This window comes from Vespa crabro, chromosome 10, assembly GCF_910589235.1.
Source record: "Vespa crabro chromosome 10, iyVesCrab1.2, whole genome shotgun sequence".
NCBI lineage: Eukaryota > Metazoa > Arthropoda > Insecta > Hymenoptera > Vespidae > Vespa > Vespa crabro.
In genome coordinates this window covers 6972833-6988295 of record NC_060964.1, presented here as the reverse complement: position 1 = coordinate 6988295, position 15463 = coordinate 6972833, and the positions used below count along the sequence as shown (strand labels likewise).

At 29.8% G+C, this 15463-nt stretch overlaps 2 protein-coding genes across 2 annotated transcripts; one reads left to right on the top strand and one right to left on the bottom strand.

The window, feature by feature from the left end:
* Window positions 1–8671: 8671 nt before the first annotated feature.
* LOC124427720 (26S proteasome non-ATPase regulatory subunit 7) lies at window positions 8672–11048 on the bottom strand. Its single transcript, XM_046970983.1, has 5 exons — window positions 10773–11048; window positions 10532–10624; window positions 10272–10450; window positions 9990–10193; window positions 8672–9912 (listed from the first exon to the last, which is right to left on the bottom strand). The coding sequence occupies exons 1-5, from the start codon at window positions 10945–10947 to the stop codon at window positions 9601–9603; spliced, it is 963 nt and encodes a 320-aa protein (XP_046826939.1). The 5' UTR covers window positions 10948–11048; the 3' UTR covers window positions 8672–9600.
* Window positions 11049–11783: 735 nt separating this feature from the next.
* LOC124427718 lies at window positions 11784–15391 on the top strand. The gene is made up of 3 exons (XM_046970977.1): window positions 11784–12156; window positions 12398–14771; window positions 14882–15391. The coding sequence occupies exons 1-3, from the start codon at window positions 11959–11961 to the stop codon at window positions 15028–15030; spliced, it is 2721 nt and encodes a 906-aa protein (XP_046826933.1). The 5' UTR covers window positions 11784–11958; the 3' UTR covers window positions 15031–15391.
* Window positions 15392–15463: the final 72 nt, after the last annotated feature.

Sequence of the window (15463 nt, the reverse complement as noted above, 5' to 3'; positions counted from 1 at the left end):
AAACAATAGTATATTCGTTTAAACAAAAAAATATTAAAACGCGCGAGATAATTAAAATAATTATAATTTAAAATTCCTACACTTTCAAATTTTATCTCGGGATTGTTGGCCTTGTGCACTATAAACATAAACAGCCCTTCTATTAACTTTGACTGCACGCGAGTTAGTTTCCTTTTGGATTCTGAACAGTGAACATCGATACTCTCGATTTCTAATCGCGAAAACTTATGAATTAATATTTTCGATAATTTTCAATAAATTATACAATCATTAACATACGTGAAGCCCAATAAATAAATATTTAAACAATAGTATATTCGTTTAAACATTAAAAATATTAAAACGCGCGAGATAATTAAAATAATTATAATTTAAAATTCCTACACTTTAAAATTTTATCTCGGGATTGTTGGCCTTGTGCACTATAAACATAAATAGCCCTTCTATTAACTTTGACTGCACGCGAGTTAGTTTCCTTTTGGACTCTGAACAGTGAACATCGATACTCTCGATTTCTAATCGCGATAATTTATAAATTAATATTTTCGATAAATTTCAATAAATTATACAATCTTTAACATACGTGAAGCCCAATAAATAAATATTTAAACAATAGTATATTCGTTTAAACATTAAAAATACTAAACGCGCGAGATAAATAAAATAATTGTAATTTAAAATTCCTACACTTTAAAATTTTATCTCGGGATTGTTGGCCTTGTGCACTATAAACATAAACAGCCCTTCTATTAACTTTGACTGCACGCGAGTTAGTTTCCTTTTGCACTCTGAACAGTGAACATCGATACTCTCGATTTCTAATCGCGAAAACTTATGAATTAATATTTTCGATAATTTTCAATAAATTATACAATCTTTAACATACGTGAAGCCCAATAAATAAATATTTAAACAATAGTATATTCGTTTAAACAAAAAAATATTAAAACGCGCGAGATAATTAAAATAATTATAATTTAAAATTCCTACACTTTCAAATTTTATCTCGGGATTGTTGGCCTTGTGCACTATAAACATAAACAGCCCTTCTATTAACTTTGACTGCTCGCGTGTTAGTTTCCTTTTGCACTCTGAACAGTGAACATCGATACTCTCGATTTCTAATCGCGAAAACTTATGAATTAATATTTTCGATAATTTTCAATAAATTATACAATCATTAACATACGTGAAGCCCAATAAATAAATATTTAAACAATAGTATATTCGTTTAAACATTAAAAATATTAAAACGCGCGAGATAATTAAAATAATTATAATTTAAAATTCCTACACTTTAAAATTTTATCTCGGGATTGTTGGCCTTGTGCACTATAAACATAAATAGCCCTTCTATTAACTTTGACTGCACGCGAGTTAGTTTCCTTTTGGACTCTGAACAGTGAACATCGATACTCTCGATTTCTAATCGCGATAATTTATAAATTAATATTTTCGATAAATTTCAATAAATTATACAATCTTTAACATACGTGAAGCCCAATAAATAAATATTTAAACAATAGTATATTCGTTTAAACATTAAAAATACTAAACGCGCGAGATAAATAAAATAATTGTAATTTAAAATTCCTACACTTTAAAATTTTATCTCGGGATTGTTGGCCTTGTGCACTATAAACATAAACAGCCCTTCTATTAACTTTGACTGCACGCGAGTTAGTTTCCTTTTGGACTCTGAACAGTGAACATCGATACTCTCTATTTCTAATCGCGATAATTTATAAATTAATATTTTCGATAAATTTCAATAAATTATACAATCTTTAACATACGTGAAGCCTAATAAATAAATATTTAAACAATAGTATATTTGTTTAAACATTAAAAATACTAAACGCGCGAGATAAATAAAATAATTGTAATTTAAAATTCCTACACTTTAAAATTTTATCTCGGGATTGTTGGCCTTGTGCACTATAAACATAAACAGCCCTTCTATTAACTTTGACTGCACGCGAGTTAGTTTCCTTTTGGACTCTGAACAGTGAACATCGATACTCTCTATTTCTAATCGCGAAAACTTATAAATTAATATTTTCGATAATTTTCAATAAATTATACAATCTTTAACATACGTGAAGCCCAATAAATAAATATTTAAACAATAGTATATTCGTTTAAACAAAAAAATATTAAAACGCGCGAGATAATTAAAATAATTATAATTTAAAATTCCTACACTTTCAAATTTTATCTCGGGATTGTTGGCCTTGTGCACTATAAACATAAACAGCCCTTCTATTAACTTTGACTGCTTACGTGTTAGTTTCCTTTTGCACTCTGAACAGTGAACATCGGTACTCTCGATTTCTAATCGCGAAAACTTATGAATTAATATTTTCGATAATTCTCAATTAATTAAACAGTCTTTAACATATTCGGAGCCCAATAAATAAATATTTAAACAATAGTATATTCGTTTAAACATTAAAAAGACGGTAAAACTCGTTTGACTTAAAATAATTATAATTTAAAATTCTTATACTTTGAAATTTTATCTTGGGATATTCGGTTTTTTTTTATTAACATATATTGTCTTTTTGTTGATTTAGACGGCTAACAGATCATTTCACGTTTGTCCTTCGACGAGTAATTATCGGAAGTCTCTCAGGATATATTTGCTCCAAGTATCAACGAATATTTATGGTAAATTCATTTTCTTATTTCATGTTTCTTCAATAATTTATGTAGTTTCTTATTATAACAGTGATAGTAATTATTTTTTTTTTGTTTCAGGACATCATTGCAATCGTTCGCGAAGCCTTGATGTAATCGAATATTTTTATCATTGAAATAAGGATATCTCGAAGCAATGCTTGTTCGTTCGTGTTTCGCGATTTAAAAATGTTTATTTGCATCGATTGCGTGCAATGCAATCGTTAGAGTCAGTGTTTGTTCGCAATGTTTTTTACTTTTTTAACAGTCACACAGACTGTATTTATAAAAATATAATAGAGTTTCGCGAAGTAAATTCAGTGACCGTCCGTTAAAAAATAAGTATCGCGTAATAGAGTCAGTGCATCATTGAAGAGATTCTTGATCAACTTCGATGTCGATCGAATTAATTGTCAACTACATAGGAAATCATCCACTCTCAATTTCAATCTGAACGTGTGTTTTGGAGCCATCGCAGAACTTCTTAAGTAGTGAGTGAATTTTTAAATCCCTCTAATCACTTAATCATGTCGAGGACGAAAGGTCCGAATCGGCACAAGTGATTGGTTGTAATTAATTAGTAGAAGAGCATTGAGTGACCACGAATAAATTTCTTCGGAGATTTACTCGTGAATGGTTTTTTATTTTTTGATTTATTTATTAGATCAGGATAGGGTCTTCTTGCTCAAACGTATTTATAATTATTTGAGATTTTGAATATTTTAATATACTTCTAAATATTTTACTGGAAATAGTAAAAAATCGATAATAATGAGTTCTAATAAAGAATGAGCAAGAAGACATTCGCGATGGATAGTCTCTGGATTACAAACGAAACTGTTGATAATTTTATTAAAATCATTAAAAAATATTCGTTTGTAAGAAGGAACGTCCAAGGCTTTATTTTATATTTTTAAATAATTATTAATTCAATATTTAATCGATTTAAATTGATACAATAAAAGTCTCGATAGAGTCATTGGTTTTGAAAGAGAAAAATCGTGTAGAATGATTGCTAAAAAATAAAGAGACGTAGTCCGTAAGCCTAGATGATAAATTAATTAATTTTTAGCTTAGGATTTTCAGCAATTAATATACTAATTAAAATTTTTTTTAGGCTATTAATAATTGTGTAAAGATTTTCTTTTATATCTTATTATTTCGAATAAAATTTTGTCGTTACAGTTTCTGAAAGATATTCGATTTGATTAGGGCACGAAGTAAACAAGATGCTATATATCAAAGAGGCCCTCACAAACTGTGGCTCAAGAGGACGATTATCAAATTATTGAGTTATTTTCGAAAATTCACTGGAAATTTTCGAGAATGGCTCTTAGTCGTATTTTAATTTTACCATGTTGTCACTCAAAATGCTCCTTATGGTGATGGGTGTAAAGGTGTAGATTTAATAAACTGAGACGAAGTAACATTCCGTAAATAACATTTTCACATTGCCACGCTTACGCGAATAGGATTATTTTATATTTTATACATTTTTAATATTAAACTTAAGATATAAATTTTACACATTTTCTCTTTTCTAAAATTCAATTGAATTTATGATTCTAGTTTAATAAAATCAAATTTTACGTTAAAGTCGATTGATAAATTTTGCACGTTTTCTCTTTTCTAAAGTTCAGTTAAATTCATAATTTTATTTTAATAAAATCGAGTTCTATTTTAAAACCATATATCTATGAAATGTAAAAGTAATATAATATTTCTTTCAGAAAAAATAATATTTCTTTATTTCAGTGTTCAACGTATTTCATTTTTTTTTTTTTTTTTTAATTAATCTTTTATTTTTCTTAAGTTTAATTACATTAATTTCAGAATTTTATCGTTCGTATAATTAATATAACTGTATATATATTCTTGTTTCTTCCCTTATTTCTTTTCAGCTAGTTCCAGGTCGTGGAACGCAATCGCAAACACGTGAGGGAATAATTAATTAATATTTAAACAATAGGATATTCTTAGCAACGTTATAGAGAACATGTACATATATTATCATATATAATCGATTAATAAATATAATATTTCTTTCAGAGAGAATAATACTTATTTATATCTGTGTTCAGAATATTTCTTTTTAATTAATCTTTTATTTTTCTTAAGTTTAATCAAATTAAATTCAGCATTTTATCGTTCGTATAATTACTGTCATTTCTATTTTTTCTTATTTATTGTCATTAATTATCCTCTATATATATCTCGGGTGGGACCCATGGGTGTGGACCTCTGTGCGGGTTACTGTCTTAGCATCGTGTAGAGCTGCTTCTATTTTCTTATCTTTTTGGGGCTCTCTTTTCTATTTCATATATTTCATTCTTATTTACTATTATTAATTATGATTTATTAGTCTCGGGTGGGACCCATGGGATGGGGACATGGGTGTGGGCCTTTGTGCGGGTTACTGTCTTAGCATCGTGTAGAGCTGCTTCTATTTTCTTATCTTTTTGGGGCTCTCTTTTCTATTTCATATATTTCATTCTTATTTACTATTATTAATTATGATTTATTAATCTCGGGTGGGACCCATGGGATGGGGATATGGGTGTGGGCCTCTGTGCGGGTTGCTGTCTTAGCATCGTGTAGAGCTGCTTTTATTTTCTTATCTTTCTGCACCTTTCTTTGCTATCTAATATTTTTCTTATTTAATTATGTTTGTTATTATTTAATTTGTTATTATTTAATTATTTAGTTAATTATGTTTGTTATTATTTAGTTATGTTATTAATATGTTATTTCTTTTCATTATGTCTTTTCAGAATTGTATTATGTTATTTCTTTTTAATTATGTTTTTATGTTTTTAGGTTTGTTATTAATATATTCTAATTAATTTTAATTTTTAAGCATTAGGTAGGACCCATGAGATGAAGCGGACTGTTGTTTCAGCAGCATGCAGAGCTACTTCTATTTTTTTATCATTCAGCAGCTTTATTTTATTACTCATATTTTTCTTCTTTAATTATGTTTTCAATTATGTTTTTAATTATGTTTTTTATTATGGTTCTAATTATGGTATTAATATATTTTTATTAATTATGTTTTACAGCTTTAGGTAGGATCCATGGGATGGTGCGGACTGCTGATTCAGTATCGGACAGAGCTACTTCTCTTTTCGTTTCTTTCTCTAGCTCTCTTATTTATTTATATTTATTTATTATCTATTCATAATCTATTTATATTTTATGTTTTATTTTATATATTTTTTTTTCTATCTCTTATTTTCTCTTTAGTTTTTTCTTTTCCAGGATAAATCATCGAGGGTTAGGTTCATCTGTGACCGGATGATACATCGCATGGCAGGATTCATCATCGATTTCTACGCGAGAATACGGGCAGGATAGGAGAACACTCGCACGTTTGTCGGCAAGCACAAGCGTGGGTGTTCGCGGGCGCGATTAAACTTCGTTTGATTGTTCGAATCGAAAACGCGAATTTAGAGTAGAGTCATCGTTTTTCTAAAACTCACGTGAATGTACGCGGGCGCGACTTAAAAGTCCTACCGGGGACTTCGTTTATATTTGCTCGAATATTCGATTAGATTACCTCGCGAACGCGTTTTTTTAGAGTAGAGTCACCGTTTTCCGAACACTTGCGTGGGTGTCCGGGCGCGATTAAAAGTCCTTTCATGGACTTCGTTTTAGTGTTGAAATTCGGGGTGCGCGAACGGTTTACCTTGTAGTGCTGTACATAGCTAACTGATGTTATGATAATCCTCATATTTGGTAGCGGGGCGGAAATCCCGACAAATATCATGGAAAGTCTAAATACCGGTTAGCATATGTCACTTTGGATTTCAACTTAGAGTCACCGTTATTCTAACACTCACGTGAGTGTTCGCGTGCGCGATTAAAAGTCCTACCGGGGACTTCGTTTTGTTTGCTCGAATATTCGATTAGTTTATTTAGAGTAAAGTCACCGTTTTTCGAACACTTGCGTGGGTGTCCGGGCGCGATTAAAAGTCCTATCATGGACTTCGTTTTATTGTTGAAATTCGGGGTGCGCTTCGGATTTCAACTTAGAGTCACCGTTATTCTAACACTCACGTAAGTGTTCGCGTGCGCGATTGGAAGTCCTACCGGGGACTTCGATTTATTTCTTCGACATTTCGATTAGATTACTTCGCGAATTTGGATAGAATAGTAGAATCTACGTAATTATAACACACGTGAGTGTCGCGAACGCGATTAATGCGCTTTGATTGTTCGAAATTCGGTAGCACGAATTCAGATGTGCTTAATAATCCGTTATGCCCGAGGCGAGGGTGTTGAACGGTAAAGCTCTCTGTAAGTGGGGTCTCTGTAGCTGAGGCTATATACCTCCTGTTAGCTAAGTCGCCCTAAATATCCGAAGCGGAAGGCATAAGGGATCGGTATCGCGGAACGCGGATTTTAGAGTAAAGTAGAGTCACCGTTAGCTCGTGGGTCTCCACATGCAGCAACCTCCACGTGGTGAGACCTGGATCGTTAATACTTGCAAAGTTTAATTGTAAATTTTTAAATGCAAGTATTACCGAGCGAATGGCTGCATATTGTATTACTTTTCCAGTATCTTTTCAAATTAATTCCAACTAAACATTAACATATTTTCATTTTATATAGCTAATAATACTTCAAAAAAAGAAATTTAACAGAAATATATTGTACAATAATTTCTTAAACAAACGAAAAGGAAATTTTTCTATCACACTTTTTTGTCCGCTGTTATTTCTATTTATTCTTATTTACTTTCATTAATTATCCTTTGTGTATTTCGGGTGGGACCCACGGGAGGGGCCTGTGGGCGAGGGCTTCTGTGCGGGTTGCTGTCTCAGCATCATATAAGGCTGTTTCTCTTGTCTTATCTTTTTGGTGGTCTCTATTCTTCTCTTTCTGGGGCTCTCTTTTCTTTCTCCGGCTCACGTTTCTATCTCATATTTTTCTTTTTGAATTATGTTTTCCATTATGTTATTATTATGTTATTTTCTTTTAATTATGTATTCTTAATATTTATTTATGTTGTTTCTTTCTAATTATGTATTTAATTATGTGTTTAATTATGTGTTTATGTTTTTAATTATGTTTTTAATATAATTTTATTAATTATAACTTATATGCTTCAGGTAGGACCCTTGGGATGGTGCATGCTGCTGCTCTTTTCGTTTCTTTTTCTAGGTCTCTTATCTATTTATATATATTTTCTATTTGTATTTTGTATATGTGTATATATATTATTTTCTGTTTTATATATTTTTTTGTTTTTTTATTTTCTCTTTAGCTTTTTCTTTTACAGTATAGGTCATCGAGGGATAGATTCATCAGCGGCCGGATGATTCGTCGCATGGCGGGATTCATCATCGATTTCTACGCGCGAATACGGGAAGGATAGGAAGAACACTGGCGCGCGTGTCGGCGGGCACAGGCGTGGGTGTTCTCGGGCGCGATTATATATCGTTTGATTGTTCGAATCGAAATCGCGAATTGTAGAGTAGAGTCATCGTTCTTCTAACACTTGCGTGGGTGTTCGGGCGCGATTAAAGGTCCTACCGTGGACTTCGTTTGATTTCTTTAAAATTTCGTTGGGGGTACTTCGCGAATTTCGGCTTAACAGTAGAATCTACGTAATTATAACACACACGTGAGTGTCGCGACGCGATTAGTATTTCTAAGGAGTGCGCTTTGTTTGTTCGAAATTCGGAAAGCACGAATTCAGATGTGCTTAATAATCCGTTATGTCTGAAGTGGACGGTGCAAATGGTGGAGCTATCTGTAAGAGGTGTGTAGTAGCTAAGCTACGCATACCCTGTTAGTTAAGAAGCCAGTGCATTGAAGCGGAAAGGTATCGCGGATCGGTATCGCGGAACGCGGATTTTAGAGTAGAGTCACCGTCAGCCCGTGGGTCTCCACATGCAGCAACCTCCACGTGGTGAGACCTGGGTCAATAGTTCTTGCGTTGTATGGAAATCTAATGATAAATCATGCAACATAAGTACTATCGAGCGAATGGCTGCATATCTCAATGTATTTTCAAAATCCCTTTAATCTAATTCTGATTTAACACTAAAGCATTAACACTGTATCTTTCCAATAATATTTTTACTGGTAAATATATTGAACATAGTAAAATTCTAAAATAATTTGTTAAAGAAATGGACAAAAAACTTTCCTATCGCACTTATTTTCGTCACATGAATCTCGACTGGAATCCATGAAGATAAAATTCCATGATTTCATTTTTAAACTAAAAAAATTTCACATAAATTTAATTTAGATTTTCAAAGATCATTTAATGCCAATAAATGGGCATTAAGAGGTAATAAATATATGACAGTATATGGAAGAATAATAGCATATGTAAGATATTTTTTTTTTTTTATTAAGACTCCAATATTTTTGGTAAAAAATTGCAATTCCTACAAAATAGAGTGTCTCTATGATCTTTATAAAATATTTATAATCATTTAATAAATCCATTGCAATTGATTTCATAGAAAAATTCTGTTTCTGTATAATCAGATAATTCGTATGATTGATTCTCTAAAATTACCAACTAGAAGAAAACAACATATAATTATGTATGAATGAATTATGTATCAACTAAAGTTAGTCTTCATTTCCACATTTTATATCGTCATGTAGTACATTAGAAATTGTAATAATAACGTATATGTGGCATTTACAAGATTTACATTATTTTTATTTGATAGAATTAATATGCAATTATGATAATTCTGAAAGCATGAAAATGGTTAACTACGTCATTCTGTAATAATCTAATAGTTCATTTCTGTTAATTTTTTGCAAAATACAAATTCATTATCTATAGATTATAAACAAGCATCGCTATTTACATATGCGAAGTTAATAATTATTCTTAACTTTGATGGTCTTAATAATGGATTTTGCTCTTTACGGAGATGTAATATTTCTTACTCATTGACTTTTAGTTTTTCCTTTCTCTTTTTCATCTTTCTTATCTTCTTCTTTTTTCTCATCTTTTTTAGCATCTTTCTTGTCCATTTCTTTTTTTTCTGCATCACGATTGGTCAATTTATTGTTTATCAAGTTATGAAGAGCGACTATAGATCTCACGAGTGCTGCTAAATATACTACCAGCATTTGATCGTTTGTTTTAACATACAATGAATCCACAAAACTGCTCTGTGTCATATCTGGTAGTAAATTAAATATATCTTGTAATTGGTATACAATTTGATGATTTATTGGTAATTTACCATTACCAACCTGGAAATAAGAAATGTTTTTTGCAACTTGAAAGGTAAGAGATTAACGTATACCAAAAAAAAAAAAAAATTATATACTTGTAATAAATAATCCCTAATTTCTCTTATCTGTTCATGAAGACCCTTCAACCCAAGAAGTTGATTTGTGATACGTTGACTAAGTGTACCAACTGTTGTATCCTTAATATCACGTAATAAATGCTCTACTCCTACTTCTTCGGCTTCTTCAGCGCCTATTTCACTAGGTATATGCTCAAATGTTTTAGATGTTGGGGAACCATCCTATTAAAATAATACAAGATTTTACAATAATGATAGTTCAAAATTTCATCTTATCATATCATATGTAAGTAAGCTTACATCATGTACTTCTTCTATTGCTTGATATGCCTCAGTAGGAAGACCTAAATCCTTTGGTTTAGCATCTATAATAACTAATACAGAATTTGGGCAATATCTTCTAATTAGTTCATTGATGGCGACATCATTTTGATGTAGTTTAGGTCCTGTGTGATACCAACCTACTACTTTCTCTCGAGCTAAAAGTATATATTTTTTACAATATATGTTTACAAACAATTAAATACTATATTATATTAATACATCATATCACCTATTACCATTTACTTTTTTGAACATTCCATACATATTTTCAAGATAATCATGGTCAAGGAACCATACACTTTTATCTTTGTCATCTTCATCGAAAGGTACTGAAAAAATGTTGAAATGTTATTATTTATTTTCTTTTTTTTTTGTTTTTTTTTTTTTTTTAATATACTTTGTCAAAATAAAAGGTTTATATTAAATATAGCACAAGAAAAATCTGAAAGTATATTTATAGAAATATAAAATCCTAACCTGCAAAACTGTTTGACACATCTAAGACACCTTTGGCTCTCCAACAACCAAGAAGAACACCAACCACTCTTTTTTGATTTCCAATTTTTCCCATACGATTAAAATGATCCACTACACTTAATAAAACTAAAGGATGGACTACTACTTTCGTAGTAACAACTTCTTGACTCGGCATTTTTTAGCTGTCCTGAGCAGTTCAAATAACTTCTCTAATCTAAACGACGATGACCAATTGTAATTACTGACGATCACTGGCTACTACTGTTATCAACCTCATACTAACAATGTACCTAAATGGCGCACTAGTAATTCGAAGGAGGCGCTGTATTTTAGGCGGCAAATTCAAAGGTTTAATCTGTACAAAATGATTTAACATTAAATTTGTTTAACATTAGTTTAAATTAACCGTTCTATTATATACGGATTATTGTCTTATCGTTTCTTCATCATAAATTTCAATAACTTAAATATAATAACAAAAGAATATCAAAAATACAGTATCTAATAAATAGAATTGTTTTTATTGGTGATTACACCATTTGTGTTTTCGTATGAACCAATAATATTTATAAGATCAATTGTAGCATAATTTAAAGCCAATCGTTAATAGATATGTCAAAGAATATTTTGTTTATTCAAATATTCAGAAAAGTAGATAAATTCTGAGAAAAGTAAACATTTTTACATCAGTGTATACTATTATATATCGTAATATATATCATAGTATACCAAATGATTGTAAAATTTATTAATTGTTTTGAAAAAAATATTGATTTCATTGCTAGAGGAATAAACGAAGACGTAAAATGATATTTTTTCATTTTTGTTTTCTGCCGCTTATAATCTTAGAGGTGAAGATGATTATAAAACACAATAATAATAATAATAATAATAACAATAACAATAATAATAATAATAATAATAATAATAATAATGATGATGATAACAACAATAATAATAATAATAATAATAATAATGATGACGCAAATAATACAAACATTTCTTAATATATTGATTCTTTCAAACAAATACATTATTCTTCTTTGTAACTTGCAGCACTACATGATAATGAAATTAACTACATCAGTGGTCACTACATACTAGTCATCATTCATCAGAGACAGTTGAAAGCACTTAGGAGTTAATGTGAAGATTTTTGCAACGCAGTTAAGAATTATTGAAAATAATGGCGAACTTACGTTTTTCTATAACGAAGTTCATATTTTGTTGTAATTTGTTTTTTCTAACACTCTCTAATCCTACAAATATATCATTACAAAGTGTAAACGATTCATTGATACAAACTGCGTTACATTTCTTAAATGAAAATTCACCAACGCATCACACATATACAGGTGGACAATTGATTAATGCTGAAAAATTAGTAAGTCATATCAATTATTTCACATTATGTTTTGGGAAAAATATAATTATCCGAAATTATTTAAAAGTAATATAATTATTTTTGTCTATTTAACAAAATAGAAATTTCTAACTAAAAACAAGATTTATCTTTTATTATTTTTGCTTAAATCGATTAATTTGTAATTTATTTATATTTAATTTAAATGTATTAATGTACGTATTTATAATTATAAAAACACTTTTGAATTTTTATTTTCCAGGAAAAACTGTCATACGTGATATATAGATTAACGTTTAATTTGAATCCTGTTTGTAAAGAAATTTTAATATCCTGTCCTACAGAAGCATGCACAATTAATCTTAAACAAGATGAGTTTGGCAATATACACGTACAAAGCGATTCTATTCAATGTACGTATTTGTATCCTCAGTCTTCTCAAAGTAATGGAGTGCCAGAACAAAACAAAGAGATTAATTATGAAAATCATGAGTTTATAGAAAATTTAAACAAACAGATTATACAAAATGAAACTACTGCATCAGATCATGAAATTAAATCCACAAGAGATGAAAATGATCCTCAAATCATAGCCGTGAGAACATCTGATTCTAACTATTGTCCTGGATGCCCGTATGACTTGAATCCTCATCTACCTGGATTTGTTGCTTTCAACAGACAGATTGAAAAACAAATGGATGAGGTTCTACCGAATAATTTTAAACATACAATAATTGATATTATTAAAGTAACTCGTACAGTTCCACCTTCTTCTAACATAATACAGTATCAACTTTTAGTTGAAGTAGGCGAATCCTCTTGTTTAAAGAATGTATTGACAAGTTCTTCAGATTGTACATTGCAATCTAATGTTCCAATCAAAACATGTTTGGTGACATTTGAAGAGCAACCTTGGCAACACGATACTCGTAAAATAACAAAGAATAATTGTACAGCAGTGTCAATTAGTAATAATGAATTTAATATGGCTCAAAATTTAATAAATGAGTCATATATAATAGCCAAAGATAACAATCAGCAACAGAAAGACAATGCTTTTGATGGCTTAAAGAGTGTTTTGATAAACGATTTTACACGTACTTCAAATGTTAATACTCAAGAAAGTGAAAAACCGCTTGTCACAGAACATCCATTTATAAAATTATTTATAAATAAGAGTAACGATGAAGAAGAATCTCAAGGGTTTACAAATAAAATTAAAGAATTTGAAGAATTTTTAGAAGATTTTGATTTACCAATTAAGACTAATGAGAATGACAATAGTCAACAAGCATTAGTTAATGAAAGAGAAATTGTATTGGAAGAAGCATCAGTGCATAACAAAGATGAAAAATTCGATTCTCTAAACAATATTATTGATTCAAATCTATCCTTTAATAAGAAAAAAAGGTCGCCTGCTCTTTATGATATTGCTTTAAGAAGAAGAAAAAGATCATTAGTTGGAGCACCTTCTAGGAAAGACATAAATGATCCGGAAATTGTAAAATTTGCAAATCTTGGTGTAACTAAATTTTCTCAAAATTTGGAAAGTACAAATGAACCAATCTTAGTAGAAATTATAGAAGCATCTTTTCAAGTTGTTTCAGGTTTCTTATATAAAATAAAAGTGAAATTAGGTGTAAGTAATTGTCCTAAAGGAACAAAAGAAAATTGCCAATTGAAAGAGGGAAGTGATCTTAAAGAATGTTTATTCACTATATGGTCACAACCTTGGTTAGATAAAGGTTCTCCAGATATTAAAATAAATTGCGATCAGAATACGAAGAGGAAACGATCTCTTAAAGGTGCCAATTATATTCGAAATATGTTAATTCAAGCAGATAGTATGAGAAATGAAAGATTGTTTCAAAATTTTATTGTAAATTTTAATAAAAATTATTCATCTGATAAAGAAAAGAAATATCGCTTTAAGATATTTCAAAAAAATCTTAGAACGATAGAAAGATTGCAAACGCATGAACAAGGTACTGGAGAATATGGAGTGACTATGTTTGCGGATTTAACATCTGAAGAATTTAAAAAGCAACACTTAGGATTGCGTCCTGATTTACGTACAGAAAATCAAATACCAATCCCAAAAGCAGAAATACCTGATATTGAATTACCCATTGAATTTGATTGGCGTCATTACAATGCTGTGACACCTGTGAAAGATCAAGGACAATGTGGGTCATGTTGGGCATTTTCTGTAACAGGTAATGTAGAAGGACAATATGCTATAAAGCATGGAAAATTACTCTCGTTATCTGAACAAGAATTAGTAGATTGTGATAAATTAGATGACGCTTGCAATGGTGGATTACCAGAAAATGCTTATAGAGCTATAGAAAATTTAGGAGGATTTGAATTAGAATCCGATTATCCATATGTAGCCAAAGATGAAAAATGCTACTTTAATAAATATAAAATTAAAGTAGAAATTGCTTCTGCTGTTAATATTTCATCCAATGAAACAAAAATGGCACAGTGGCTAATTGAAAAAGGTCCTATATCTATTGGTATCAATGCTAATGCGATGCAGTTTTACATGGGTGGAATTTCTCATCCTTTTAAATTCTTATGCAATCCTTTGAATTTGGATCATGGTGTTCTTATCGTAGGTTATGGAATACGTAGTAAGTATTACTCATTATATATGTAATTTTTTATAATGAACTTAGAATACTAAATTATCTTTAACATCGAATAAAGTTGATGTGTACTTAAATCAATGGGCATTTTTCAGAATATCCAATATTCAAGAAAGAACTACCATATTGGATAATAAAAAATAGTTGGGGTCCTCAATGGGGTGAACAAGGATATTATAGAGTTTACAGAGGAGATGGTACTTGTGGATTGAATCAAATGGCTACAAGTGCTATTGTTGAATAATACATACCGATTTAAATAATTTCTTTAAAAACAGTTAACTATTTCTAATAAGTAAAAAAAAGTTCTTGCTTACTAATCTTCTTCATATTTTAATATTATTCCACTTGAAACTAAACTTACTTTACTATGCTTTTATTACAAAAACTTATTTTTCTTAAAATTTATAGATTTCTATCATCAGCTGCTATAAATAAGTATTTATAATTATTATGTTTTAGTAGTATTTAAATATGAAATTATAAAACTGAAAGTTTAACTTTCAATTTAAATATGAGATTAAAGTTATAAAAATAAAAATATTTTTAACAGATATTTACGCGCACTTGTTATAACAGATTTAATAAAAATATTAAAATTTGTATATTTAAAATGTTTATTATACTTCCTAACAAGATGTAGACTGAAAACATTAGTTTCTAATAGAAATGATTAA